The sequence below is a fragment of the Peromyscus eremicus genome, chromosome 7 (assembly GCF_949786415.1).
Source record: "Peromyscus eremicus chromosome 7, PerEre_H2_v1, whole genome shotgun sequence".
In the NCBI taxonomy this organism is placed as follows: domain Eukaryota; kingdom Metazoa; phylum Chordata; class Mammalia; order Rodentia; family Cricetidae; genus Peromyscus; species Peromyscus eremicus.
Window position 1 is genome coordinate 20943404 of NC_081422.1, and position 27043 is coordinate 20970446.

The 27043-nt window shown below is 38.9% G+C and overlaps 1 protein-coding gene across 1 annotated transcript in view; it reads right to left on the reverse strand.

The window, feature by feature from the left end:
• The window catches only part of Herpud2 (HERPUD family member 2), a 36403-nt gene that overhangs the window by 1963 nt on the left and 7397 nt on the right, over positions 1-27043 (reverse strand). The window contains exons 2-6 of the mRNA XM_059267533.1: positions 17039-17116; positions 14374-14487; positions 11021-11172; positions 2235-2357; positions 96-419 (exon numbers count right to left, since the gene is read on the reverse strand). Coding sequence (XP_059123516.1) covers positions 96-419; positions 2235-2357; positions 11021-11172; positions 14374-14487; positions 17039-17116 — 791 coding nt within the window. The remainder of the gene's footprint in view (positions 1-95; positions 420-2234; positions 2358-11020; positions 11173-14373; positions 14488-17038; positions 17117-27043) is intronic.

Here is a 27043-nt window from a genome sequence, read left to right on the forward strand (position 1 = left end):
CTTCATTCTAACTAACTATATTATGCTAGAATCTGTGATAAACTGTTTTAGAAAGCATTAAAAGAAAGCACAAACAGTGAATACCCATCACTCACAAATACACCAGCAGCATGGCTCCCATTACCATGATAAACCGACTAAAAGAGGAGTAGAAGTATACGATGCTGAGCAGCACTGCAGCCCGTGAGAATGTGTACACCCAGTCTAGCCAGTCACGGTTGAAGTCCTCCTCGTTCAGCACTGGTCCCCCCTGCGCGTTCATTTGGACATTCTCATTCATGGGCCCGTTGTCTTGGGCTACTAGGTTGGGAGCTGGTGGAGGCTCTTCTCCAGGAACATGTGCCAAGTTTAGAGGTGGCGATGCAGTAGGCTGGGCTGGGCTGGCACTCGATGTGGCCTGAGCTGTAACTGCAGCTTGACTGAAATATTCACCAAAATATTAAAAGGAAAAAAAAAGAACTTTACCATACTATGCATTTTTAAAATGTCTTAGGTAGTGTAAAATTTTTATAACCCTAATCTTGAGTATCACACTCTTGCTCTGTGTTTCTTAGGAAGCAGTTTCCAGTGGAATAGTGGGGCTAAGATTAGGACATTCTCTTAGCCTGGTCACCTAAGACTACAGCAGAGAAGAGGAAGAAATAATAATGGCCATGTTCATGCTCTGGTAAATCGGCTTACAAGCTGATAGTAACTATAAAACTTTCAGTTAATGGCTCTTTTTATTATTCTACATGGGATGAACACCTCAAAGCCACACTATGACATACTTGTCTAAATATGGGTTTAAACATTAAATGAATCTCAGATAACCACTCATCAACCCCAATCCTAGTTTTCTGGCAACTCCATTTGAGGATCACTGTTTCTGTCACCTGAGAAAGAACTGTGTCCTCTAAAGTGCTGACAACGTGACTGTGTAAGTCAGAACAGGGCTAGCAAGATGGCTCAGTCGGTTATGGCTCCTGCCACTGAGCCTGACCACCAAAGTGTGATCCTGGAACTCACACAGTGGAAGAAGAGAAATAACTCCCATAAGCTGGCCTCTGCTTCTATGTGTGACACAGTATGCATGCGGGTACACACATGCACGCACACACACACACACACACACACACACACACACACACACAATAAAAATATATAATTTTAAGAAATTTCATTTCTTAAGAAAGAAAAAGGACTGGGGTTTGTAATTCAGTGAATCCATACACAAAAGTCAGTCCTGGGCTCCATGCCTAGCACCACATAAAACTCGTATGGTAGCCTGCATGTGCCTATAGTCCAGGGTTAGGGAGGTGGAGGCTCTAGGAGCAACAGTTTAAGGTCATCTTTGGCTAAATAGCCATTTTGAGGCCAACCTGGGCTACATGAGACCCTGTCTCACAAAGAAAAATAAAGTTAGAATAAATTGTTTATTACAGGTTTCCCAAAAAACAAAACATGGCTAGGATTTGTTTTTAAAATATAACAAGAGAAAGGAAAAGTTGTAGACTAAGATTGACATGATTTTGTAACTACTGAAGCTGAAACACAGGTACACGGGGATTTATTTTATTATTGTGTATTTTGTTTTACTATCAAGTATTTTTTTGGTTGTGAGCCTAGCCTTTAACGGCTGAGCCATCTCTCCAGCCCACTATCAAGTATTTTTAAATGCTTAAAGACTGTTATTGCTAAAAAGAAGGGGAGAAAATGATGGTAAGAGAAAGAGGAGGAGAAGGAAAACAGGAGCAAACACACCAGCAGAGGACAGGTAACGGCAGCAGCTGGACAGTGTGGGTGAGTGCACGGGATGAGGAAGAGCGGGAGAACACAGCAGAGACATGACTTAGTCTGGGAGTCCAGAATGAGGGCAGTGACCATCTGTGCCACACTGGGCCCGACACTTCCTATGGCCCCTTTTCCTTTGACGTTTTGTCTCCTTGTAGAGCTGCAGCCTTTCAGGGAAACTCTCTTCTTAGACTTCTATATTATGTTTAAAAAGTATCTGAATATTGCTAAATAAAATCAGGGCCAAGAAGAAGAGGCTAAGAACAGGCTTACTGATGTAAAATGGAGGGAAATGCCAAGTAATTTGAAATAAGTATCTTCTGAAAAGTTTATAAATTCCTCCTAATTCTAAAGTAACTGAGTAATGACAGTAGCAAATGCAACCCAAATCAACTTCGTTAGGGTAAGAGAACATTAAGTCATTAACAGAGTAGCTAAAACAATGACTCAGACAGACTTACTATTGCATATAATACTGATGAGCATACATCTGCTGCCACCACAGCATCTGCAGTGGGCTGAGAGCAGGGTACACTGGGAACCCCGGTGGCACAGCTTGCCCAGGAAACTGGTGGTCCACATTTCTGCAATAAAAAATAAACGAAGCCTTTTAATGTGTCAAAAGCTAAACAGCATTCCTCTGAATTATTTATGGACCGTAAGTCAATCACTGACAGGGCATTTTTAAATCTTACTGTAAGACACTGATTTTCAACGTTCTTCAAATAACACAATAAGTCATCCACAAAATATGGAGCAAGCATGAACAAAGCCAAAAATACTTGGATTTTTAAGTACATTCTCTTTAAGAATCAAAGCTATAGCTGGGCAGTGTTGGCACATGCCTTTAATCCCAGCACTAGGGAAGCGGAGGCAGGGGGATCTCTGTGAGTTCAAGGCCAGCCTGGTCTACAGAGTGAGTTCCAGGACTGCCCAGCTGTTACATAGAGAAACCCTATCTCAGGAAAAAAAAAAAAATCAAAGCTATAAAATAAACTTTAGGTCACAACCAAGTAGTAAAATGTTATTAAAGATACAGCAGACAAATAATTTAAAATACAAAATTTTCAAATATAAACTGTCCTTTAAAGAGCCAAAAGTGAATAACATACTTCTGAATTTTTAAAAATAAGTTAAAATTCTATTAATTCAGTAAAACTTTTGGAAAATCATCATTAACTTCCTTATGCTTCAGATTCCATAATTTTTAAATGGACTCTTCCTCAAAATGTTGTTACTCTATTCAGCAAACACTAGTGTTATGGTGTGAATATAAAATGTCCCAGGCAGTTTTTGGAGTTAGGGAGAAACCTGGTGCCAGGGAAACTGCCAGGAATTCACAAGGATGATCCCAGCTAAGACTCCTAGCAATAGTGGAGAGGGTGCCTGGACTGGCTTTCTCCTATAATCAGATTGGTAACTATCCTAATTGTCATCATAGAACCTTCATCCAGTAACTGATGGAAGCAGATGCAGAGATCCACAGCCAAGCACTGGGCAGAGCTCCGGGAGTCCTCCTGAAGAGAGGCAGGAGGGACAAGCCAGGGGGGTCAAAGTACTGATAGAGGAGCCCACAGAGACAGCTGACCTGAGCTTGTGGGAGCACACGGACTCTGGACCAACAGTTAGGGAGCCTGCTGGGACTGACCTTGGGCCCTGCATGTGTGTGACAGTTTGGTCTGTTTGTAAGGCTCCTAGCAGTGTCCCTGGCACTTAGCTGGCTTTGGGAACCTGTTCCTCATGCTGGATTACCTCAACTCAGCCTTTATGCAGGAGGAGGACTTTGGTCCTACCTCAACTTGATGTGCCATGCTTTGTTCAAGCCCATGGGAGGTCTGCCCCTTTCTGAATGAAGACTGAGAAGAAGTGGATGGGAAGGGGGGTAGATGGAAGTGGGGGCAGAGGGAACGAGAGAAGATGAGGGAGAGTGTAGGGAAAAGGGGCCAACCAAAGAAACCCACCCATGCCCTGATTCTGAAACCAGTGCCAAAGAAACTCCCTAGAATCAGAGTCAGTGAAAGAAATACGCCCTGGCCTTAGAAGCCAAAAAGCTGAAAAGGGCCAGTGAAAGAAACACAGTTTGGCCCTGAAATCAGAGCCATCTCTTCCCCTGACCAATGAAACCAATCAATCCCTGAGCAAGAAAACTAACCAATCCCTGAGCAGAAAATCTCCCTGGAGAAAACTCCGTCCCTAAGAAGCCCTATATTAGCCTTTCTGCCTGTTCAGTTGTGGGCTGTGCTTTCCTACCCTGGCAGAGGCAGCCACTCTCCTGGACTCCCCCTTCCCAAATCTCTTTCTCAAAAGAGTCTTGGGTGAAGAAGACTACTGCAGCTCCAGGTATAGCCTGACTGCCCGAACAGTCAGGATACCATCTCCTCCAGAGCTGTAACACTCACTTACAGAGGGGAAACTGTGGTCAATATGTAAAATAAATGAAAAAATGTAATTAAATATAATAAAATTTTAAAAAAATGTCCCAGGCATGCTCATGTATTTGAACACTTGGTCCCCTGCTGGTGGCACTGTTTTAGAAAGTTATGGACCCCTTAGAAGATGCAGTCTTGCAGAAGAAAGTGAGTTGGGGGTGGGGTGGGGGGTGAGACCTTGAAGTTGAATAGCCCAGGCCCACTTCCTGTACTTCCTGTGTTTCCTGACCCACTGCAACCAGCTAACCCACACTTCTGAAACCGTGCCTTCCCCACCATGATGGGCTGTATCCCTTCAACTGCGAGCCAAACTAAACTCCTCCTCCCGTAAACTGTGCAGTATTTGGTCATAACAAAGAAGAAAGTTACAGTGAGCCAGCTTTGCTTTTATTAACCATCCCTTAAATAAGACTGTGACCCCAAAATACATAATGTAAGACAGCAATAAAATGGCTCCTAATGACATTCTGCTGTACTCATAGATCAGTGCCTTGTTCAGCCATCACCAGAGAAGCTTCCTCCTGCAGCAGATGAGAACAAACACAGAGAGAGACCCACAACAAACTGCAGAGAGGGAGGCCATGGCACTCAGTCCTAAATGGGATGTCTCCATCAAATCCCTCCCTTCAGGGCTCAGAGAACCTGCAGAAGAGGAGGTAGGAGGAGTGTAAGAGCAGAGGGGACGGAGAACACCATGGAAAAAAGGCTTTACAAACACACCAGGACTGACACACACAAGAACTCACACAGTCCCTACATGGTTCTAACCCAAATGAGGTCCAGTGCTGGGAGGGAAAGTGGACACAAGCCCCCACTCCTAACCCAGAAGCTGTCTTCTCCAACTGAAAACCACTCAGTGAAAACTTAGTTTTCTCCACTGGGGCCCACTGGGGTGTTCAAACAACGCTTAATGCCAGGCCCCATGCCCAGCAATAGAGTGCCAACACAAAGAGAACCCAGTGGTATTTTGGAGGTTCCTTGTTTCACAATGCTTTGTCTGGGCATTGTATTTAATTTTTTCTTTCTTTTTTTCCTATGTATTGCAGTTTCTAGTGTTGTGTTTTTATAGAATTTGTATGTGTGTGAATGCATGAGTCTCTGCATCTCTATGTGCTTCTTGTGCTTTTTCTTTGGTAGTTTTCCTGGTAGTTTGTTTGCTTCATCCTATTCCAGTTTGCTTGTTGTTGTTGTTGTTGTTATTATTATTATTATTATTACTATTATTTAGACGCCCGTCTGTATTACTATGTCACACAAAAAGAAAGATGTGTAGATTTGGGTGGGTGGGAAGTAGAAGAGGACCAGGGAGGAGTTGGAGGAAGAGAAACTGTGATAAGAATATATTGTATGAAAATTGTAAATCTATTTTCAATTTTCAAAAAGACTCAGAGATATGTATATAAATCAAAACCACTATGGGGTACATACACAAGTAAACACAACATTTGTAAATATGTTGTCTTTTGTTTGTGCATGTGTGTATATGTGCACATCTGTTCATGTAGCATGTACATATGTGTAGGTGCACAAGCATATGTGTGTGTCTGAATGTAGAGGCCAAAGGTCAATGTTGGGTGCCTTCCCCTATTGCTCTCTACCTCACTTTTTTGAAAAGGGGCTTTCACTGAGCCTGGAGCTCACCAATTCATCCAGAGCAGTTGAGTAGCCAGCTCCAGGGATCTGCTCATTTCTACCAGCACCTTTCCTAGCTGCACTCCCAAAGCTGGGCTTATAGATGTGTAGCGCTGGGCCTGGCTTTTATGTAGGTGCAAGGGATCTAATCCAATTTTCTCAGTCCTGAAAACTACTTTTAAAGGGTGGCTACTTTTTCTTTTTCTTTCTTTCTTTCTTATTTTTTTTTTTACCCTTTTCTTCCCTTGATCTTGGAGAGAAAAAAAATCCAGTGTTCTCACTGTGAAATTGATATAATAAATATGTTTAAAATTATATTTATTAATGGTAGAAATTTATGAAGCTCTATTTCCAGGTGGATGCCCCCTACAACTGGAATACTAATACTAATAAAATTTAAAATATGCCTATAACACTTTAGCCTTCCCAAACTGTTCTAAACTGTCTCTACGATCAACAATTCCTAACATATGTGTAGTCTTTATTTAGAATATAAATGTGTTATAATGTGTTATCGTTAATGTTATATTTAGAATATAACGTGTTAGTTATTCTTATCTCAGTCTGGGAAGATCAAACTAATGCCAGCCTAAAGCAAAATTCAATATGGAGAAAAGGAGACTTAAGAGCTGGAAGGATGCATTATTGGTTATGTGCTCGCTGTACAGGTATGAGGATTTTGATCCCTAGCCCCCACATCAACCATTGGGAATGAGCTGGGTGGTGGAGGCACGTGCCTTTGGAGAGGCAGAGGCAAGTGGGATTGGTTTATTTATCCTTGAACTCTGTAAATTCAAGGTCAGATCTACAGAGTAAGTTCCAGGACAGCCAGGGCTACAACCCTGTCTTGGAGAAGCTGGAGAGTTGAGAACGGTGGTGAATCTGTCAAAATCAGAAGCAGAGACAAGTGGATCCCTGGCTTTCTCTGGTCAGCCTTAGGACATACGGAGAGATCCTATCTGAAAATTCAAGGTGGATGGCTCCTGACAGCAACACCTGAAGTTGACCTCTAGCCTCCACATTTGCATACAAACACACTTTCGGTGAGGACCAAAAAGGCTCTATCCTCTATCAGGTACTCTGTAATATATTGAGATTTCATGGGTGCAGCTTCCCTGTTAGACACAGATGACACTATCTCAAAGCAGATGCCCTGGGCCTCTGGCTCTTACAGTCTTTCTGCCCCTCTTCCACAGTATTTCCTGAGCCTTAGTCATGGGGGTTATATTACAGAAATATCAACTGGGGCTGAGAAACTCTGGTTAGTTTCTCTGCATACTGACTGGTTGTAGATTTCTGTAATGGTCTCCATCTGATGCAAAAAAATCAAAAACCAAAAGCAGCTTTTTTGAGGAGAGTTGAGTGCTAAACTTATCTGTGGATGTAAACATAAGTATTTAGAATACAGTTAGAAATTACATTGGTTTAAGAAAGTAACAGTAGTAGGTTCTCCTTTAGGGTCCATGTTTTTAGGGTCACCAGCCACAGGTAATGGGCTAGGTTTATGTACCAGGCATGAATAGTTCAATTAGACAGTTGGTGGTCACCCCTAAGCTGTAAGTGCCATTCATTATCGCACCTTTAGAGACAGCTTGCCATTCTGATCACTGTCATGGTTCAGAGGCATTAAGGCTGGTTAGACTACTGACTGCCATTCTTCCTTGACAATTTGCATTGCACAGCTCCTCTGATACTCTGAAAACTAATCCTCAAGGAGGAGGCTTCCAGGTCTGATGCAGCTCAATTCCACCAAGTCCTACGTCCAAAGCCTGTGCTATCTTCAACATTAGCCTATTACCTTCAGTTCCAGAAGACAAGCAAGGGCAAATGGCAATATTGTTTTGAGTCTCTTGGGTTCCTCTAATAAATAATGAATGGAGGGTTATGCCTTGCACTGGGCTCGTTGTTAGACAGTCTCTATAGCTTTTAGGGGTTGGGAAGACTGTCAAGTAGCATACGTTCATTTTAAAAATAGAGATATGCTCTTCACATCTTTTTTTTTTTTTTTTTTTGGTTTTTCAAGACAGGGTTTCTCTGTGTAGCTTTGCACCTTTCCTGGGACTCACTCTGTAGCCTAGGTTGGCCTCGAACTCAGAGATCCGCCTGCCTCTGCCTCCCGAGTGCTAGGATTAAAGACATGTGCCACCACCTCCCAGCCTGCCCTTCACATCTTGAAATCAGTCATGGTAGGAGTTTTTATGTTATAGGAATGAGCAAATTAAGGGCCTTAATTTTCCTTTTACTGAACAGCTGTTAAGCGTTTTCCTACATAACATTGGTTATAACTGGAATACTTCACCACCCTGGGGCTATTAGGAAATCATATGACTATTTCTTTAGTCAAATAATAATAAATGCGACATGCACAAGGCTTTAAATGATTTTAGGTCTTAGCCTATCCTCTGACATCCCAGGGAATTACTGATCCACCAACAAGAAACATGAAACAGACCTAAACTCAACTACAGCCTCAATTCGGCAGAGCTGTCCTGGGTGACTAACAGACCTGTGAGCAAGAAAATAAAATGTCTTGTTGAACACTACTGAGACTTTGGAGTAATATGCAGCAAAAACAAATAATATAATTTGCCTCCATAGAGGAGTAAACAAATTAATATAACCAAATAATGAAAAAACAGACAAACCAAATGTGAATTTACATAGATCTGAAAATATTTCCAACCTGTTTTGTTTAAAAAAAAGTTTATAAGATAGAATAAAATTTATGATCTTCCAATTTTAAATGTACACATAGAAAAATATGGAAGTATAATTACAAAAACTTCAGTAAGGCTTATTGCTGAGTGGTGGACTACAGGTGAGTTTTAAGTTGAAATACAAAACAAAGCTGTTACTAATTCAGGGAAACTGAATCTCTGAAAGTGAGTGTCTAACAAAGTAGTCAGCATTTTTTCAAGTTAAATAAATGTAATGGCATAACAGATGAGTCTAAAAACAGTCTATCATTACTGTAAATAGGACTTTGTAAACCACTGTAGTGAGAGCATGTTCTTCTGTGTCCCCAAGTTTCCCTAAGAGCAAAGGGAGCTCTATCAGCCTCAGGATTTCTACAAGTCAAGTTCACCATGTATGGTGAAGATGTCGGGCTCTTGAGAATCATCCCAAAACCGGAAGCTTCAGAGAGTAAGACACAGAAAGCAGTAACATTAGCAAGCATACTATAGCTAGGGAATCCTTGCCTATGTGCTGGACAACTGCAGTCTAGCTATGCATTTGTAGTACTGGAGTTTGAAAAAGGAGAGCAGAGCTTTTATTTTGGTATTAAATTTCCCAAAGTCACTAAATCATTGCTCTTGCAGGTTTAAGAAAAGGGCTATGTTAAAGTTGACAAAAAGAAAAGTCTTTATAAGTAAAAAATGACAGTATATCCAAAAGCTAGAGCATAATTAATGGTAATGCATTTGTATAGCAGGCCCTGGGTTTAACATGCACACACCCAAAAAGGACACTGCTACATTAGATAATCTACTTATTGAACTTCTCTATCAGTTGCTTTGTGAATCACAAAGTACGCTCTCCAAACAGAAAGTTTTGTTTTTGAACACTGGCATTTGCTGTGGGATGTTTTTCTGTATGCTGTGAATATGTGTTGCTCTAATTGGTTGATAAATAAAGCTGCACTGGCCTATGGCAAGGCACCTTAGAGGCAGGTGGGAAAGCCAAGCAGATATATAGAGATATATGGGAGACACCAGCCGCTGTCAAAGAGCAACAAGATGACAGCAGACCTGTAACGCCATGGCGATGTGGCAAAACATAGATTAATAGAAATGGGTTAATTTAAGATGAAAGAGTTAGCTAGCAAGAAGCCTGCCGTAGGCCATACAATTTGTAAATAATACTAAGCCTTTGAGTGATTATTTTATAAGTGGCTGAGGGACCACAGGCAGGACTGAGGGACTGGGCAGGACCAGAGAAACTTTCCAGCTACAGGCATTAATTCATTTGAGTGTTTTATAATAATAGGCATACTTGCTGAATATGCAACATTCACCTAAAACAATGAATTTGTAAGTATATCACTATGTGCATAAACATTTTACATGCATTACTAGTCCACATAGAAATAGTCTACCAGAATAAATGTAAACGTAAAACTCTACCAGGCCTTCAAAGGCCTTCAAAGAAGAATTAATTAACACCAATGCTGCTCCACATGAGGGAGGTCCCTGGTCAGAAGCCCATGGCTGGGGAGCTCATAGGCCCTAGAGTGGAACTTGCTATTGTTATTTTGCTAAACGACCACACTGTCAAATTGCCTTCTAAATACTCCTGATGGTACCCACAGTCCTAGGCAGCTCTTAACCTTGGCCAAAGAAACTTCTCAGTGTCCAGCAGTCAACAGAGAGATGCACCCCTGCTCAGAGTGCTGAGAGTAAAGTCTGACTGCTCACTCTAAATGGAACATCTATATTAACACCATGAGAACAGCAAGGTTAAAGCAACATCTCAAAAGAGGAGGAAGAAGGAATGGAAGAGCTAGGGTGGGAGCTGAGGGCTGCTAGAAAACAGTCTTCTGGACATGACATGGGACATGCAGCTGTGGTTACCTGCACAAGATCACCCCAACCAAAAGATCTCTAGGCAAAAGCCCTTAGGAGCTACTGACAGTAGATAGTTGCTGGGGCGTGGAGAACCATTCTTTATTGAGGATGTGGCCACTTCCAGGTTTCTCATGCTGCAATGGATGGCCCCACACCCATGCATATATGGGCAGCACTAACTGGACGTAATGAATTTTTCAAGAGGCAAAACAAATAAATACATGAAGTTGGGGAGGAGGGCATATTGGGGAACATGAGGGTAAATTATAGGTGGCAAATATTTCATTGTGTTTGAAATAAACACAATGCATGAAGTTTTGAAGAAAAAAATTTTAAAACAACTTGTCTATTCATTCAGCCAACCTACCAGATACTGTTGTTACATATACACTTAGGTGTTTGTTACATTTCTTTTAGCTTCTCACTTTCACTAATGGTCTGATTTTGTTTGTTTCATCTGTTTGTGAATAAAGCATATGAAAGTACTTGAAAAGTAAGTAAATAAGTTTCAAATGAACTTTAATAATCAAAAAGATGCTACAGTGAAAAAAATCTAAAGTAAATGGTTTTTTTGTGTGTGATTTTTGGAAGGTCCTAATTATGATCCATACTTTCACTTACCCTTGGATTACATATGGAAACTGATGACTCTGGGCTGGGTCAGTTTGTGCTTGTGGAAGGATGCGCTGCCTCAATCCTTCTGAAGAACCAACAACTAATGACGAACTCTCTTGACTGGGGGATGGAGTTGTTGAATCTGAGTGATCTGAATTCTACAACAAACAAACAAAAACGTAAGTATGTCTTGCTAAACATGTATTTATAAAATCCCTCTGGAAAAAAAAATTTAGAAACTGATTTGAATCTCATATCCAATAAAACATACTTTGATTTTAATGAAACTAAAGGGTCTGAAATCCAAGACTGTGATAGTAACACTGTATTTATCAGCTAGACAACAGAACAACCTACAAAAAAATGACGTAACTATGCACATTAAACTACAGCAAAGCTCCTTTCTCAACGCCTAGCATATAGGAAGTGTCTAATAATGTCACTAATGTCTGGTCATTTAAACTGTTACTATATGCCAGACATCTTGTAACACACATTGGTAACACTGTCTAACAGAATGATGAAAATTAGGTATCTAAAATCCCTGCTGGATCTGACGTTAACAAAGAAAATAATTTAAGAATCATTTACAGCCTCCATCCCTGCTTTCTTGGAAAAAACAAGACTGCCCTTAGATTGTCAGACTTTTCAATTCTAAACTTTTATCAGTTTATAAATGCCATAAATAATTTTGTAACCAACAAGATACCAATCAGGATTTTAGTGCTCATGCTCAAATGATCCAGTAAGCATAGCTTGGTAAAGTTCCTCAATGAGTAAGAAAACGGTTTCAAGTGTTGTACATATTTAAAACATTACATTTTACATAAATTATAGTACTCTAGTTGTGAAAAGTTAGATACAAGTTATTTTTAAATCCTCTTAAATTTGTTAAAATTGCCACAGCCTCTTGAAAGGCAGTGTGTCTTTTAACATGTCTGTCTTCCTAAGTTCTGTCCAGTGGAAAATCACAACTTCTCTTTAAGAAGTTACTTCATGAAAAACAGATACCAAATATTTTATTAAGGAATCTGGCTCTCTATGACATAACCAAGAAAGGCTTTTTTAAAAAAAAAAAATTTCATTAAATGGAACATTAAGATATGGTATTCATAGCTGGGTGGTAGTGGTGGTGGTGGTGGTGGTGGTGGTGGTGGTGGTGGTGGCACACGCCTTTAGTCCCAGCACTTGGGAAGCAGAGGCAGGCAGATCTCTGTGAGTTCAAGACCAGCCGGGTCTACAGAGTGAGTTCCAGGACAGACAGGACTACACAGAGAAACCCTGTCTTGACAAAAAACGGAAAAAAAAAAAAAAAAAAAGATATGATATTCATCAGTATAATTAATAGTAAAGCCTAGCTATACGTCAACACAGCCAAATTTCTCTAAAACTAATTACTTCTCTTATTAGGTAATTCTTTTATGAATAGATTTTTATTATTTTTGAACCTCTTTGAAATCTTTAAGCCATGAAAACTTAGGGGAAATTAACTTATCTTTCCTTTGATACTTTTTATATTTCCGTAACACTTTGAAAAAAAAAACATACACGTTAATGACATAAAATTATGGCCAAGAAACCACTGGCTCAGTCAACAAAAACTAGAATATACTTGCATCCAAAACTACATTAAAAAAAAAATCTCTGTGCTAGTCTGGAATTTGTCCCTTTTCATGCCAAGGTAGGAAACATATTAAATATTACATAAGCTCAATTCTCATGGCTGGTACCACAGATGATACACTGAGTAAATATGGCAATTTCAGATTTATTTCTTAAAGAATCAGTTATTTAATATATATCAGAAGATCTCTCAGTTAATTTACCCTATTGATCATGCCTGCCTTAAAATTTTGATTGAATTCTTTATTTTTTTTTTTTTTTTTTTTTTGGTTTTTCAAGGCAGGGTTTCTCTGTGTAGACTTGGCCATCCTGGCCTCAAAACTCACAGCGATTCACCTGCCTCTTCCTTCCAAATGCTGAGATTAAAGTTATGAGCCACCACTGCCTGGCTGATTGAAATCTAACAAGGGAAATACTTTTAACACAATCAATGTTCCCTGCCTAGCCAAGAAGTCAGTAAAGAGAGTAAGTTTCTATAATCTCCATCCTCTCACCCTCAAAGCTGAACTCTTACAAGTTCCCAAAACAATTTCAGCCAGAAGTGCTGTGGGATGGTCTGTATGTCAAGTGTGTTGCTGATTGGTCAATAAATAAATCACTGATTGGCCAGTGGCTAGGCAGGAAGTATAGGCGGGACAAGGAGAATAGAGCTGGGAAGTGGAAGGCTGAGTCAGAGAGACACTGCCAGCCGCCACAATGACAAACAGCATGTGAAGATGCCGGTAAGCCACGAGCCACGTGGCAAGGGATAGATTTATAGAAATGGATTAATTTAAGCTGTAAGAACAGTTAGCAAGAGCCTGCCATGGCCATACAGTTTGTAACCAATATAAGTCTCTGTGTTTACTTGGTCGGGTCTGAGCAGCTGTGGGATTGGCAGGTGAGAGAGATTTGTCCTGACTGTGGGCCAGGCAGGAAAACTCTAGCTACATATTTACTTATGTAAGAGGTAAATATATTAAGTAATTCTCCTCCCCCTTCACTGTGAATGTATGCCTGAACCAGTGATTAAAAAACAAAACAAACAACAACAAACCCCACAAAGTCTTTTGCCAAGTAATCTACTTTAATAAAAGTTTAGGCCACTTAAACTTAAATAATTTAATGTACTTTAAATAAAATATACTACATTTGATACCTTAATATTTCTTAAACTTCACTAGCCTAAGATCTGTATTATATAACCACATGAATTCTGTTTCCAGAGTATTTCAGTAACTAAATCTGTAAAGATTGGCTCCAGTTGCTGACCTGTCCATTCATCAAATTGTAACTCATGGTGAACACAGCTTGGAAGTAAAGTAACATTGTGTATCAAAAACAAATGTTAAATTTTACTTCTTAACTTTTCCAAACCATTTCACTGAGTGTGGTGGCAAAGGCTTCTGATCCCAGGAATTGGGAAGTAGAAGCAAATGGATCAGCAGTTCAAGGCCAGCCTCAGCTACACAGTGGATTCAAGACCAGCAGGGTTACACGAGACCCTCTCTCAAAACATCCAATGATGATCAGAAATAAAACAAAACAAAGCTCCCAACTCCAAGTGTTCCGTTTTATTCAGGTTAGCTTGTTTTGTTTACATGCTTGTTCTTTGCTGTGACAGGGACCAAACCAGAGCTTCACATACGCTAGACCACTGCTCTACTGTGGAACTACCCCAGCCCTCCATTTAGTTGTTAGAGGCAGAAAAAGAAAATCAGAAAAGTTCAATGTTTACTCCTCTCAAAATAACTCACAGAATTGGTGCTGGATGCCAGTGCTTCGTGACTTTCTCTATTGGTGCTGGATTTTGGAGAACTTGGAGGACTCCGAGAAGTACAGACTAGATGAACCATATGATACTCATCTTGCTAAAATTAAAGAAGATCATATTTAAAGGAAAATTTACAGTTCAAAAAAGCCACTAGCTAAGCTGAAATACTCAAGACTTAAATTCCTTTCCTCTCTAGCCTAGCCATTTTGTTAATAATAAATTGTTCAGTATTTGGAGATACCTTTGCCATTTTAATACTTTGCGGCCTTCTGAATTCAATATTTTCTCTCCATGCTTGAAGAATGGTTCAAATATTCAATAATTATTATGTTAATAGTACTTGGCATACATAAAGCATATTTGAAGCAATACAAAATTTATCAATATAAACTATTATTTCAATATAAAAACATATACTGTTTTAATAACAATATAAGAGCCACCTTGAAGTTTTAGACCCACAAATTTTGAATAGTGGAAATACTTCAGTTACTTGAATGTACTGATAAAAGAAACTCAATCTCATTTGCCTTAATTTTAGCAAGGTGAAGTATAGCTTTTTACTACTTTCCAAATTAAGCCAACATTTTTTTTAATGTGTAACACTTATACACAGATATAGAGCACATATTTGAACTGTATTCTATAAATATCCCACATTATTTGCATAAATTTACAACTATGGTTGAGAGAAGATATTTCCAATCATGACTAGGCTGGTCTTTATGCTTTAGTGAGCTCACACACAAATTTACACAAGACATGGAGCTGGTAAGTTGGAAAACCTGATGGCACCAGACAACAATGAAGCAGAGTGACGAGTCAGTGTTTTTAAAGGACTAGGAGAACAGCAGCATGGGGAAGGGTGGGTGGGCAAGAGTCAAGAAAGATGCCTGAGGTGAGAAAAGGAACCCAGACCTGTGCTCAGTTCCAAGGTGAATTCAAGAAAGTCAAGGGTAGCCTTAAAGGAACTGACAATATTGTTAACAGACAAATCAGTGCAACGGGGTACAATGACAGACATACGTGAAAATACTTTGCAGAAAACTGAAAAGCCTGAACTACAGTTGCTTTAGGAGTCTAGAGGATGAAGTTCTTGGGGTTTTGCTGTTTAAGGAAAGGCTTCAGACAAACAGCATGAGATAGGTTGTTTCTCTTCATAAATCAGACTCAGCTTCTGAACAGCAAATAATAAAAAGTATTCAATGTGTAGCCCCATAAACCTAGGGCCAAAAGGTCATACTAATAAAGTTTATCACAACATCCATTCACCTTCAGGAAATACTTCTATGGAACATTTTATAACTAAAGTTTGTAGAGCCAATAGCAATATTTTACTAAAAAGAAACCAACTTAAGAGAAACAGTTCAAAGAACTATTTAAAATGTAACACTGCCTGAAGTGCTTGACATAAGATCTGCAACAGCTTTTGAGAGTATGCAGATTTCAGGCTGTTCTTCAGAAAACAATGAACAACAAATGCATCTGTATTTCAAAAAGCAGACAGTGTAACAGTTTTTAAACAGGAAAAAACAATGGTCAGGATAGCTCACTGGTAGAGTTTTTAGCGCAAAGTCCTGGGAATCATCCCAGCACCACAAAAAGTAAAGAAAAAAAATGAATAGGTGAGCACATTTTAGGACTATGCTATATGATACTATAATGGTGGAAACATGTAATTATATATTTGTCAAAATCCACAGAGTATGTATCACCTATAGTGATAACTTGGAGTATGTATAATTTTAGTGGTAATGTTCACTGATCACAACAGATGTGCCACTAAAGCAGCTATGACAGCTGGGGTAACATATACATTAGCGGGAAAGTGTATGAGAAATCTTTGTGCTATACCCTACAATATATTTTAGGTGGGCATATGGTAAAACACTACAGCCATTTGAAATCATACAACTGAACAGTCAGAAGCCACACTGGCAAAGCTAAAATGTCACTTAAATAGAAAAATGCATTGACATTATATTTTGTTTCCCACAGGTTATCATAAACAGAATAAAACAGATCAGGGATATCTGAATTAAGAGTTAAGTTAAAAAGCCAAACACAAAGTATAAAGCTATCCAATCTTGCTGTATTCACAAACAAAAAGCAGCATAGCAAGAATAAAAAGTTCTAACAGTAAAAACTTCACAAAGGACAAGGAGCTAAAAGGTGCCATTAAAATAATTAGCATTCAAGTTGCCTGTCAAAAAGCTACCTTGGAACAGCACTGTCTGAGCATCAGCATTTAAATTCTGATAACAGGTATGCCACTATCTGTTTCCTTTCTTGAAATTAAACTCCTAACTCAAACCATTTTTATTAAAAATGTTATACATCCTGATTAAAAATGGGTTTAAAGAGAGGTTATCACTCTTTCACCACTGTGAACACTCTACTCTTGGAGTACTGATAAGTCAGTGTTTTCTTCTCAAAGATGAGAAACATCTGAACACAAATAACTTCAGATTTAGCTCAGATGGGCATACCAAACTGTTAGCCAAATGACCTCTGTGCTCTGCCCTGTTGTTACCTTCTGACTTATTGTATCTGTTCTGCTACCCACAGTGGTTGATGAACTCAACTGGCTAGACAAAACTCGAGAGAGACAGTTTCTCCCACTCTTCTAAGGAAGAAGGAGAGCTTACTTTTCTGAGAATGTCTTTCAGCTGCAGATGGTCAGGAAGCAGTCTGCCTGAATACACCAACCTCTGGTCCTTCGTCAACTAGAAATGGGATAGAAGAAAGAATTCAGCTTTTTAATTACACATATTTAAGGTTGGGGAAAACATGACTAAATATGAATAAAACTGAACTCTCTTTGAGGACAAATAAGCAAAAAAGCAGATATTTTAAGAACTTTTGTGTCCCAAGTTCTGCTTAAGGCATTTAAGAGCTGAGCAAACAGCAGCGTATCTATAATAAAAAAAAATTTTAAAAAAATGCAGATCATCACCATAAAACTTGACAAAAAGGTAAACCACAAGTTTGCTTTATCAACTATAATGTAGTGGTCTTAATTAAAAGTCTTCAAGTTCAAATAAATGGAAAAGCAAAGGGCTTTCTATCAATAGTCAATAGAAGGAGATCAATTTTCAAGATCACAAGTGATTTTGAACTCTTTTGTAGTATTTTTTAATATAAAGTATATACAGATTTATTTTCTTCCTTCCAAACATTACACAGAAGAATTTATTGGTCTTAATTTGAAAGCTGTAGTGATATACTGTGTACCCTAATAAACTTGCCTGGGGATCAGAGGACAGAGCCAGCCACTAGATTAGACATAGAGGCCAGACAGTGGTGGCACACACCCTTAATCCTATCAAATGGGAGGCAGAGATCCATCTGGATCTCTGTGAGTTCAAGGCTGCACTGGAAACAGAGCCAGGCAGTGGTGGCACACACCTTTAATCCCACCCAGTACTGGAAAGCACACACGCCTTTAATCTCAGGAAGTGACATGGCTGGGTGGAGAAGGGTATATAAGGTGTGAAGAAACAGGAACTAACGTAGTTCAGCTGAGACCCTTTCTTCGGGTGAGGACTCAGAGGATTTCAGTCAGAGGATTCATGGAACTGGTGAGGTGAGGTTGGCTGTGACTTGCTCTGCTTCTCTGATCTTTCAGCTTTCACCCCAATATCTGGCTCTGGGTTTTCTATTAATAAGACCTCTAAGATTCGAACAAAAAATTCGAACAACAGAAAGTCATTTAGATTTAAGGGAAGTTTCCAAAACTATTCTAGCTTTAACTAGAAGAAACACTTATCCACTTACAAGAAGAAACACTTATCCACTTACAAGAAGAAACAGTTATCTACACATGTTCAAAACAGCAAAACCAAAGAAAAATCAACACAAACACACGGAGATTCGGCTGTCACCTCTATTTGTAACCTATAATATAAAGTATGTTCTGGTTGGCTCTGTTACATTTTAGTACTTCATGATAAATCTGCTAAAGTTCACACTGCTAGCATTACTTAAAATTAGTGTGTTTTTGTTAGTCTCCATTAGGCCTATTTGCAAATGTCCCTTGAATTCCATGAAAATCATTTATTAGTTATGCCAAATGTTAAATCCAAAAGCCAATCCAAGCCATAAATATAATTTTAAACAAACTGTACTTTCAGCATGGCTATGACAAGAGTCATATACCTGAAAATCATAATAGAAATTGTTATGCCAAGTGAGATCTACAGTTCAGGCATTCTTAGACACCAAAAGACACTATAGAAACGCAGTTATCCTTTCAAGATGCTTAACTGACAGACATAATTTTAATGTACCATTTCTAAAATGCAAAGTGTAAATTCCTATATTTAAAAAAGCAAATATAAAGGTTTTTTTTTTTAATGCCACGTCTTGAAAACTCTAACCAGCACATAAAAACTGAATAGAGCTCTGTATACATCTGGTATTCATCTTATTTCCTGCCACTTAACATCCCTCCCTACAATCCTTAAACTCTAGATTTTATTTGCTAATGAGATAACTAGTATCTAGAGAGCAGAAGTCTTGGGATGGGGGCAATTTAGAGTCTGTTGGTCAGAATCACATGCTACAACCTGGTAAAACCCATCTGAAGAAAGAGAGAGAAGGGCAGACCTGCAGTTCTTAGATATGGGATCTGACAGTACATTTTCAGAAGTGAACTCAATTAGATGACACTCAGCTGGTGTCTTCAGAGCAATTTTCACACATTTTGGTGAGCAGAAGTCACAGAAGTATTCTGTATTGAATGCTGTGATATAGGAGAAAGCAAGTTTCTTAATCTGTAGCCAACAGGCAGTGAATGGAAAATATATGTGCACAAGCTAATACTAAGTAAGTAATGAGTCAATACCTGGCCAAACAAATTCTGAAGTTCATTTTATAAGTATTATAGCATCGTAAATCATCATTTTTCACTAGACCAAACATTTAATTAGTAGACACTTGTGTTGTACCATCACTCAGCCTAAAGAACAGCTCTTCTGCATGATTTTTTTCTTTACTTCAATATAAAAATTCTCTAACATGCAGAGTGGATAGAATGAAAAGAATCACTACCATGTTAAAGAACTCTTGAGTACTCATCATCAACTGGCATTCTACAATTCTTAATCTATCCTTTTCCTCCCTACCCCTGGAAACCTCACCTCTCGAGGAGATTACAGAAGAGCAAATGCATCTCTCTTTTCACTTGATTTGGTACAACCTTTAGGGTTTGGGTTTTGGTTTTTAATAACTACAAGACTGCAACATTCAACCATGCAGCTCAAATTTTCTCATTTTTAGAGACAGTTTAAATCAAGATTCAAACAAGAGTCACACGCAAGACTGAATTACGTCTCAATCTTTTTCTTTATGTTCTGAGACAATGGCTCATGTAACCTAAGTAGGTTCCAAGCTTGCTATACAGTTGCAGATGGCCTTATCTTCTCATGTATTGCAGCCCTATATAGCTGCAAAGGAGCTGGAACTTCCGGTCCCCTTGCCTGCACTTTCTAAGCACTGGGATTACAGGTGTGTGACAGCATGTCTAGTTATGTGATGCTAGGGATAAAACAAACCCAGGGCTTCATTTTACCACCTGAACTACATCCCCAAACATCTGTACTTTCTTTTCATTTTTCCTGTGTATTTCTGAAAAAAGTCATCTCATCTGTCTTACAGTTATACTTTGTCCTGTTTGGGTCAGCTATATCCTCCTGGTACTCCATCTGTAGTAGTTAGGTGTGGAGGGCTAAGTAGGTTCAGATGAAGGTCAGTGACAGGAGTACTTTGTGACAGAGCTAGGTACTTCCTGCACCATCAGTACATATAGATTAGGATGGTGACTTTTAGTGATACTGAGCTTGATCAGTGGTTCTGATGTTGCCAGACTGATCTGTCCCTCACATACTTCCTACCTACCTTGTTAATTAGCTACTGAGTTGCTCCATTCTTTCACTAGGAATAGCAAACTCATTTTTCTAATTCCAGAATTCCTTCTGTTTTCAGTATGATCATTCTAGATCTTTATCTTGTTCACTATCTGGTTACTCAGTCTGTATGAGGAAAACAAGCACAATGTACAACTACTTCCCTTTGTCAGTTTTTAGGGTGACCGCCCAAGCAACCCCCAGAGTGACCAGTGAGATGCTGATAATCCCTTTTCTTTAGTGTCATTGAGAGTTCACAGAATGTTATGCTTTTGAACACTACCATTTTCTTTTTCCATTTACTCCTGAGACTGTACCATCTTTGAACATTGGGAATCCCTTAAAGTTTACTCTAGTGCCATTTGACATGATCTTTGTCTGCTCTAACAGTCTTCTTGCTAACAGATATAAAGTGCCCAGGTTCAGCTTCTACATTTTCTACTGAGGCCTAGAACTGCCACTGATCAGGTGCCCAATTCTTTTTAATTGAAATGGTACCTAAGACAAAAATCTGAGAATTCATAGTACTTACTTTTGTCTTCAGTGGGCAAAGCTACAAAATAAGTTCTTATTTTTTAGAAAAAAAAAAAAAAAAAAAAAAAAACCTTAAGCCCCTGAATTCAAACTGGTATTTTCCATTTCAAGTTTTTACTTATTTATATCTTCTCTCACCTTTAAAACTAAGCTTGTTGGTGGAATTTATATGCTATTTGAAAATTGTTTTACATTATTTATAATCTCAAAATAATAATCACAAGATTGTTACTAATGACTATGACTTCTAGTAGTTTTTCCCTCCCTGTCCTAAGATACATACTACTAGGGACACACAGTCAAAACAATGAGCTCCCTGGAAGCTGCAATGCCAACCTGACAGGCAAAATGACCACTGGTGCAATAGTGGCCTGTCTGCTATAGGTTCTGATTGGATGTGGGGTCCACTCCATAATTATAATAATAATAATTCATGCCTGACACTGCAAACCTGATGAAAGACTCATAGCTAAGGTCATGACTACAGTTGTTCTGCTAAATGTATATGGTGTCAAACTGCCCTTTAAATATTTGTTTACAATCATAAATTAGTGCTGTTCTCAGCCTTGGTCAGAGAAGCTTCTGTCTGCAGCGGAAAACAGTTAATTTAGACTCATAACTGGTCAAAGGGTTGAGCAAACACAAGATTGCTGAGAGTTCAGTCTGAAGTAAGACATCATATCTCCTCCAAAGGCTCAGGAACACACTGTGGAAGAAGGGGCGCAAGAATGCAGGAGCCAGAGAATGGCAAGAAGTGTGACATGATATGGCCATCAACCACAAAGTCACAGCAACAGAGGCTACCTGCACAAGATGGGGCCCATCACCATTCCCTCCAGGATGAGGAGGGGCTCATAAGCCCAGCTCCTCTGGAGAGGGGGGTCACATTCCTCAGTGGTGCAAGCATTTGTAAGTGCCCTTTGTCAAGCCAATAACCCCCTGTTCCCTTCCCCCTGCAGTTTTATATTCCTTCTCATTATAGAAATACACAATTCTCCTTCCCTTCTTACATAAAAGGCAGGAAACTATGCTTGTTCTCTGATGCCATGCTTTCTCAGTACATCCTGTAGATAACACCTTAGCAGTACACAAATAGTTTCTTAATTCTTTCTGACAAATGCAAAATACTCTATTGTACTTCGGTACTACATTTATTTATATTTATTCAAATGTTTCTAGGCTTCTGATATACAGGAAACTTCTCTCACATTGCTTATTTATCTCTGCATTCACCACAAAGCACCCTACAAAAAGTTCACTAATATGCTAGTGAAAACAATCTTGCCAGAGCAACAGCTACAAAAAAACAAACCTAACTGGAACAGACTCAAGAGAAAAGGACAGCAATGTAGTGAGAAAGAGTAAATGTATAAAAACTAACAAGGCATTCTGCCCCACAGGAGAGAAAGAGAACAAGAGAAGTAGGATCCAGAGAAGGTCTAGTATCTTTGGTTCTTGCATATTTCTTTCTTTTGTGGATTGGGTCTTTTTTTTTTTTTTTTTTTTTTTTTAAGAAATAACATCTGTATGCCAAAAGGAAGAATCTAATAGAAAAAACTGACATTGTAGGATAGAAAAATATAGATTATCAAGAGCAACATCACTGATTTGCTACAAGTGGGGTCTTGCATATAGAAATCGGACTCACAGATAGGGCAGTATTATAGACAGCTGACGAGGAGTCAGGAAATGTGTACAAGATCCTACAGCCATTACATTTCTCATCTACAAAAGAGGATAACAACAGTATTTACTGCATAGGCTGGAGTCTAAGAAGAGAATGCACATCAACCTCTTAAAGCAGAACACATTTAAGGATAGCAGATATTAATTTCTGGTATCTATATTATGTGGTTTCACGAAGACCTAACCATTGGAAAGCGATATATCTTTCCAGCGATATATCTTTGCAACTTCAAAGCAACATTCAGGATGCTCAAGAGTATGACTGGTACAAAAACAAACTTGGCTAAGGCTACAAAAGGCTGAACAAGAAAGCCTTGACTCATACTTAAATAACTTTCAGGCCTCTATTTCAAAAGGTAACAACTGAAGTCTTTAACCTCCTCTGTACAGAAATACATCTTGATGTTGGCAGAAAGTCCATGTCCAAAGCTTAAGTCATTTAACCTCAGATTTTTAGTGGAAGAACACGATGTTTACCAACTACTTCTAAGGAAAGTGACCTACCTGTACATTATCTACTTTCTTTCTTATATAGATTATCTCTACTTTCTTATTAAACTGTAACAGCAATAGAATTAATCAGAAACTATCACTTCTGAGCAAGAAATAAAAATGTTAGAAAATGCAGTATTAAAGACCACTGATCCACACACACTTCCAGTATAAGCCATTAGTCTATACAATATAGTAATAATAATATATATAAAGTACACAAGAAAAACAAATTTTGTAATTCATTTTGAGACTAACTTTTCCCAGAAGCAATAGCTTCAGACACTTCAGTCTCCAGAAGCATATGCTTGAAAAAACTACATCATAACATATTTTGTAATATTACTTAGTTTAAAACACAAGTACTAGGACTGAGGAAATAGCTCAGTCAGTAAAATGCCTGCCATTCAAGAGGACCTGAGTCTGGATCCCCAGCACCAACATAAAAATCCAGGCACAGCAATGAACACTTGCAATCCTTGTGCTCAGGAAGCAAAGACAGGTAGATCCCTGGAGCTCACTGATGAATCCAGGAGTTCCAGGTTCAATGAGAGAGCCTGTCTCACGGACTGGGCAAGTGGCTCAGCAGCTGAGTGTACATACAGCTTGTGTTTGATTGCTCTTCTGTTACTATGACAAAACATTGACCAAAACAACCTGAGGAAACAAGGGTTTAATTTATCTTACAAACACAGGTTATAATCCATCACTGAGAAAGTCAGAGCAAGAGCTCAAGCAGGAACCTGGAGGCAGGAACTGAAGCAGAGATCATCATAGGTGGATGTTGCTAACTGGGCTTGTGCTCCGTGGCTCATTTTGCTTGTTTCTATACAAGCCAGGACCTGCTCAGAAGTGGCACTGCCCACAGCTGGCCGGACCTTTCCACATTGATCATTAACTAAGAAAATGTCCAGGGACTTGCCTACAGGCCAAATGTCTCTGATGGAAGACATTTTCTCAGTGGAAGTTACTTCTACCCAAATGACCCCAGCTTGTGTCAAGATGACAAACAAACCCAGCACATAAGCTTTTGCAGAGGACCCAAGTTCAGTTTCCAGAACTCAGAACAATCGCTTATAACTCTAGCTCTACACAACTGCTTATAACTCCAGCTCTACAAACACCCCCAAAAATTTAAATAAAAAAATTAAAAAACCAAAGTACTGAAATCTCATAACTATATATAGAGTGACCCTAGACTACTAATGACTTTTACATCAAAGATAAAATTTCAAAATCAAGTATTTTGAGAACTCCTAGCTCTCAAACTATGGGTCTTTCATTTGAACGTATGCATAATTATTAAATTTTAGAACTAACTAGTCATGGTGGCACACACCATTAACTCCAAGTACTCAGGAGGCAGAGCAGTCTGAGGCCAGCCCCGTCTACAGAGTGAGTTCAAGACAGCCAGGGCTACACGGAGAAACCCTATCTCAAAAAGTAACAAGTAAACTAAAGCAAATCCAAATTAACCTAAAAAAAAAAAAAAAAATGCCATCTAATGACTAAGCTCATAGCCTAGAGAGAATCCCTTTCCCTCAAAATTCTTCCTTAAAGCTTTACCTACTAAACAGAAACATGGGACAATGGCTAACCAGTCTCTAACCCAACAAAAGACTCTGACATTTACAAGATGACATCAGGCTTCCACTTGCATCACTGTGATGGAGTAAAGGGTTCATTCTCATTTCAACAGTATCACTGGTCTTTGACCCTCATGGCCTTTTGCTCAATTGTCCATCCAATTCCAAAAGACATGTTTCTTGTATCTTTCCATCTAAGTGCTTTGTTTCTCTCAGTCAGAGACCCATATATCCAATGGCTATGACATGTGACATGGTCTAATGTTTAACAGGTAACTCACAGGCAAAAAACCAACAATGGACGCTAACTGCCAGATCCCCATTCCTTCTTTCCTATGCTTATCCCACCTGCCCTTGGTTGTTAAAGCGAAATACCTGGGCATAATCAACCCCTCTTTCATCTCACCTCCTATACGTAACTGGCATTAAATCTGTTAAGAATATCCGCTCAGATCTACCTACTTTTTCCTATCTCTACTGGCTAATGCCCTAACATACATCATTACCTCCTGCCTATGCTTTTGCAGCAGCCTCTCAGCTAGTTTTCTTGCTTCCACTCTGAAGTCAGGACCTACTGTGATCTTTTTAAAATGCCAGTCAATCCTGACCTATTCTAAAATACATGGGATTTAATACTAACTCCAATTTTTTTTTTCCAAGGCAGGGTTTCTCTGTATGTAGCCCTGGCTGTCCTGGAGCTCACTCTGTAGACCAGGCTGGCCTCAAACTCACAAAGATCCACCTGCCACCTGACTCTGAGTGCTGGAATTAATGGCATGCATTGCCACCACCTGGCTCCAAAATTTTTTTTTAATTTATTATTATTATGTGTGAGTGTATGGGGGAGGAGGCAAAAGAAGTGCCTTTACCCACGAGTATCCCATGGGCCTATCTACTCTAATTCCTTCACTGCGGCCAGTCCTGACTTTGGTTTCTTTCCCATCTCCTCTAGTCTTCTTTCCCCCTCAACCTTCGAGCCAAGCTATCATTCACTTAGATTCCCAGTTCCTTCCCAACTTGAACATCTTGCTTGTGGTCTTCCCTACCAGCTGCTGCAGCTTTTAATCATCCTTTTAGATCTTGACTTTAACATGGCCTCAGCCAGGCCTTGCTGACTGACCAACTTAGTACAGTTTTTCCTGCCACTCATCCTGCTTCTTTCCATCCTGAGACAAACCACAATCGCCAATTACATGTACAAGTTTGTGTCCCTAAAAGAAATACCAATGCTAAGACTTAAAGGGTGCATTATCCCTTTTGTTCATTATTTTGTCCCCAGAGCCTGGCACTGTGCCTAAGTAGATGCTAAATGCAATGTTAAATGAAAGTTCAGAATAGTTTGCATATATTTTGGGGAAAAATTCATTTAGCACTATTTTATAAGTTATTATTAAGGAATAAAATGAGATATTCTATTAATCACAATAGCTTGAAACACTTGCTAGGACAAAATTCATCTGGTTAATTTCCACAAATGATGCACTGATATTAGCAGATTATGAAGGAACAATTGTGCAATAGTATTTTAGCATTTCCCCCCATAAATTATGGTTCACAAAGAAAAAATTTAAAAAATAAAAAATAAATTATGGTTCACAGCAAGAAAATATCAATTTTTAGAGAAGCAGACACAAAAATGCAACAAAATTACAGGTAACCTTCCAGAACATGTGGACCAAAAACAAATACAGACAAAGGTGTAGGGAAATTAGAACTCTCACACATAGCTAATGGTGTAAATAGGGTTGCTACTGTTGACAATTTTTACAATTGCTCAGAAGTGAGAAATAGCCACCCTCAGACACAGAACTAAATCCAATTATACCCCTAGGTATATGCCACAAAGAGCTGAAATCAATGTCTACTCCAACACTTATATAAGAATGTTTGTAACTTCATTGTTAATAAAGGCCAAAAAGTGGAAGGAAGCCAAATGTCCATCAACTACTGAATGAAAACATAAAGTACAGCATTCACATACAATGACATATTCAGCCATAAGAAGAAATGGAGTTCAGATACACATAATAACATAATGACTGTTATGGTAAGTGAGAGATATCAGATATAAAGGCCATCTATCTATGTTCCCTTTATATGAAATATCCTAAATAGGCAAATCCAGAGACAGAGAATATTAGTGGTTACCAACAGCTTAGAGACAAATAATAGGGAGTAACTACTAATTGGGAGGTGATAAAAATGTGCTACAGGTAGGCAAGTGATAACTACGAAAATACAAAAAGCCAGAGTTGTATAATTTAAATGACAAACTTTACAGTATGTGAATTATAATTTAGTAATACATTGTTGCTCTCATCTGAATATTCAAATGCATTCAGATCATCCTAAGTTTTAAAAGAAAAATGAATTGATTTGAAAACAGAAAAAAAATGAGTTTTTCATATGCCTAAATTGAGACTTAAAATGTTTTCCTTGTTAAAAAAAA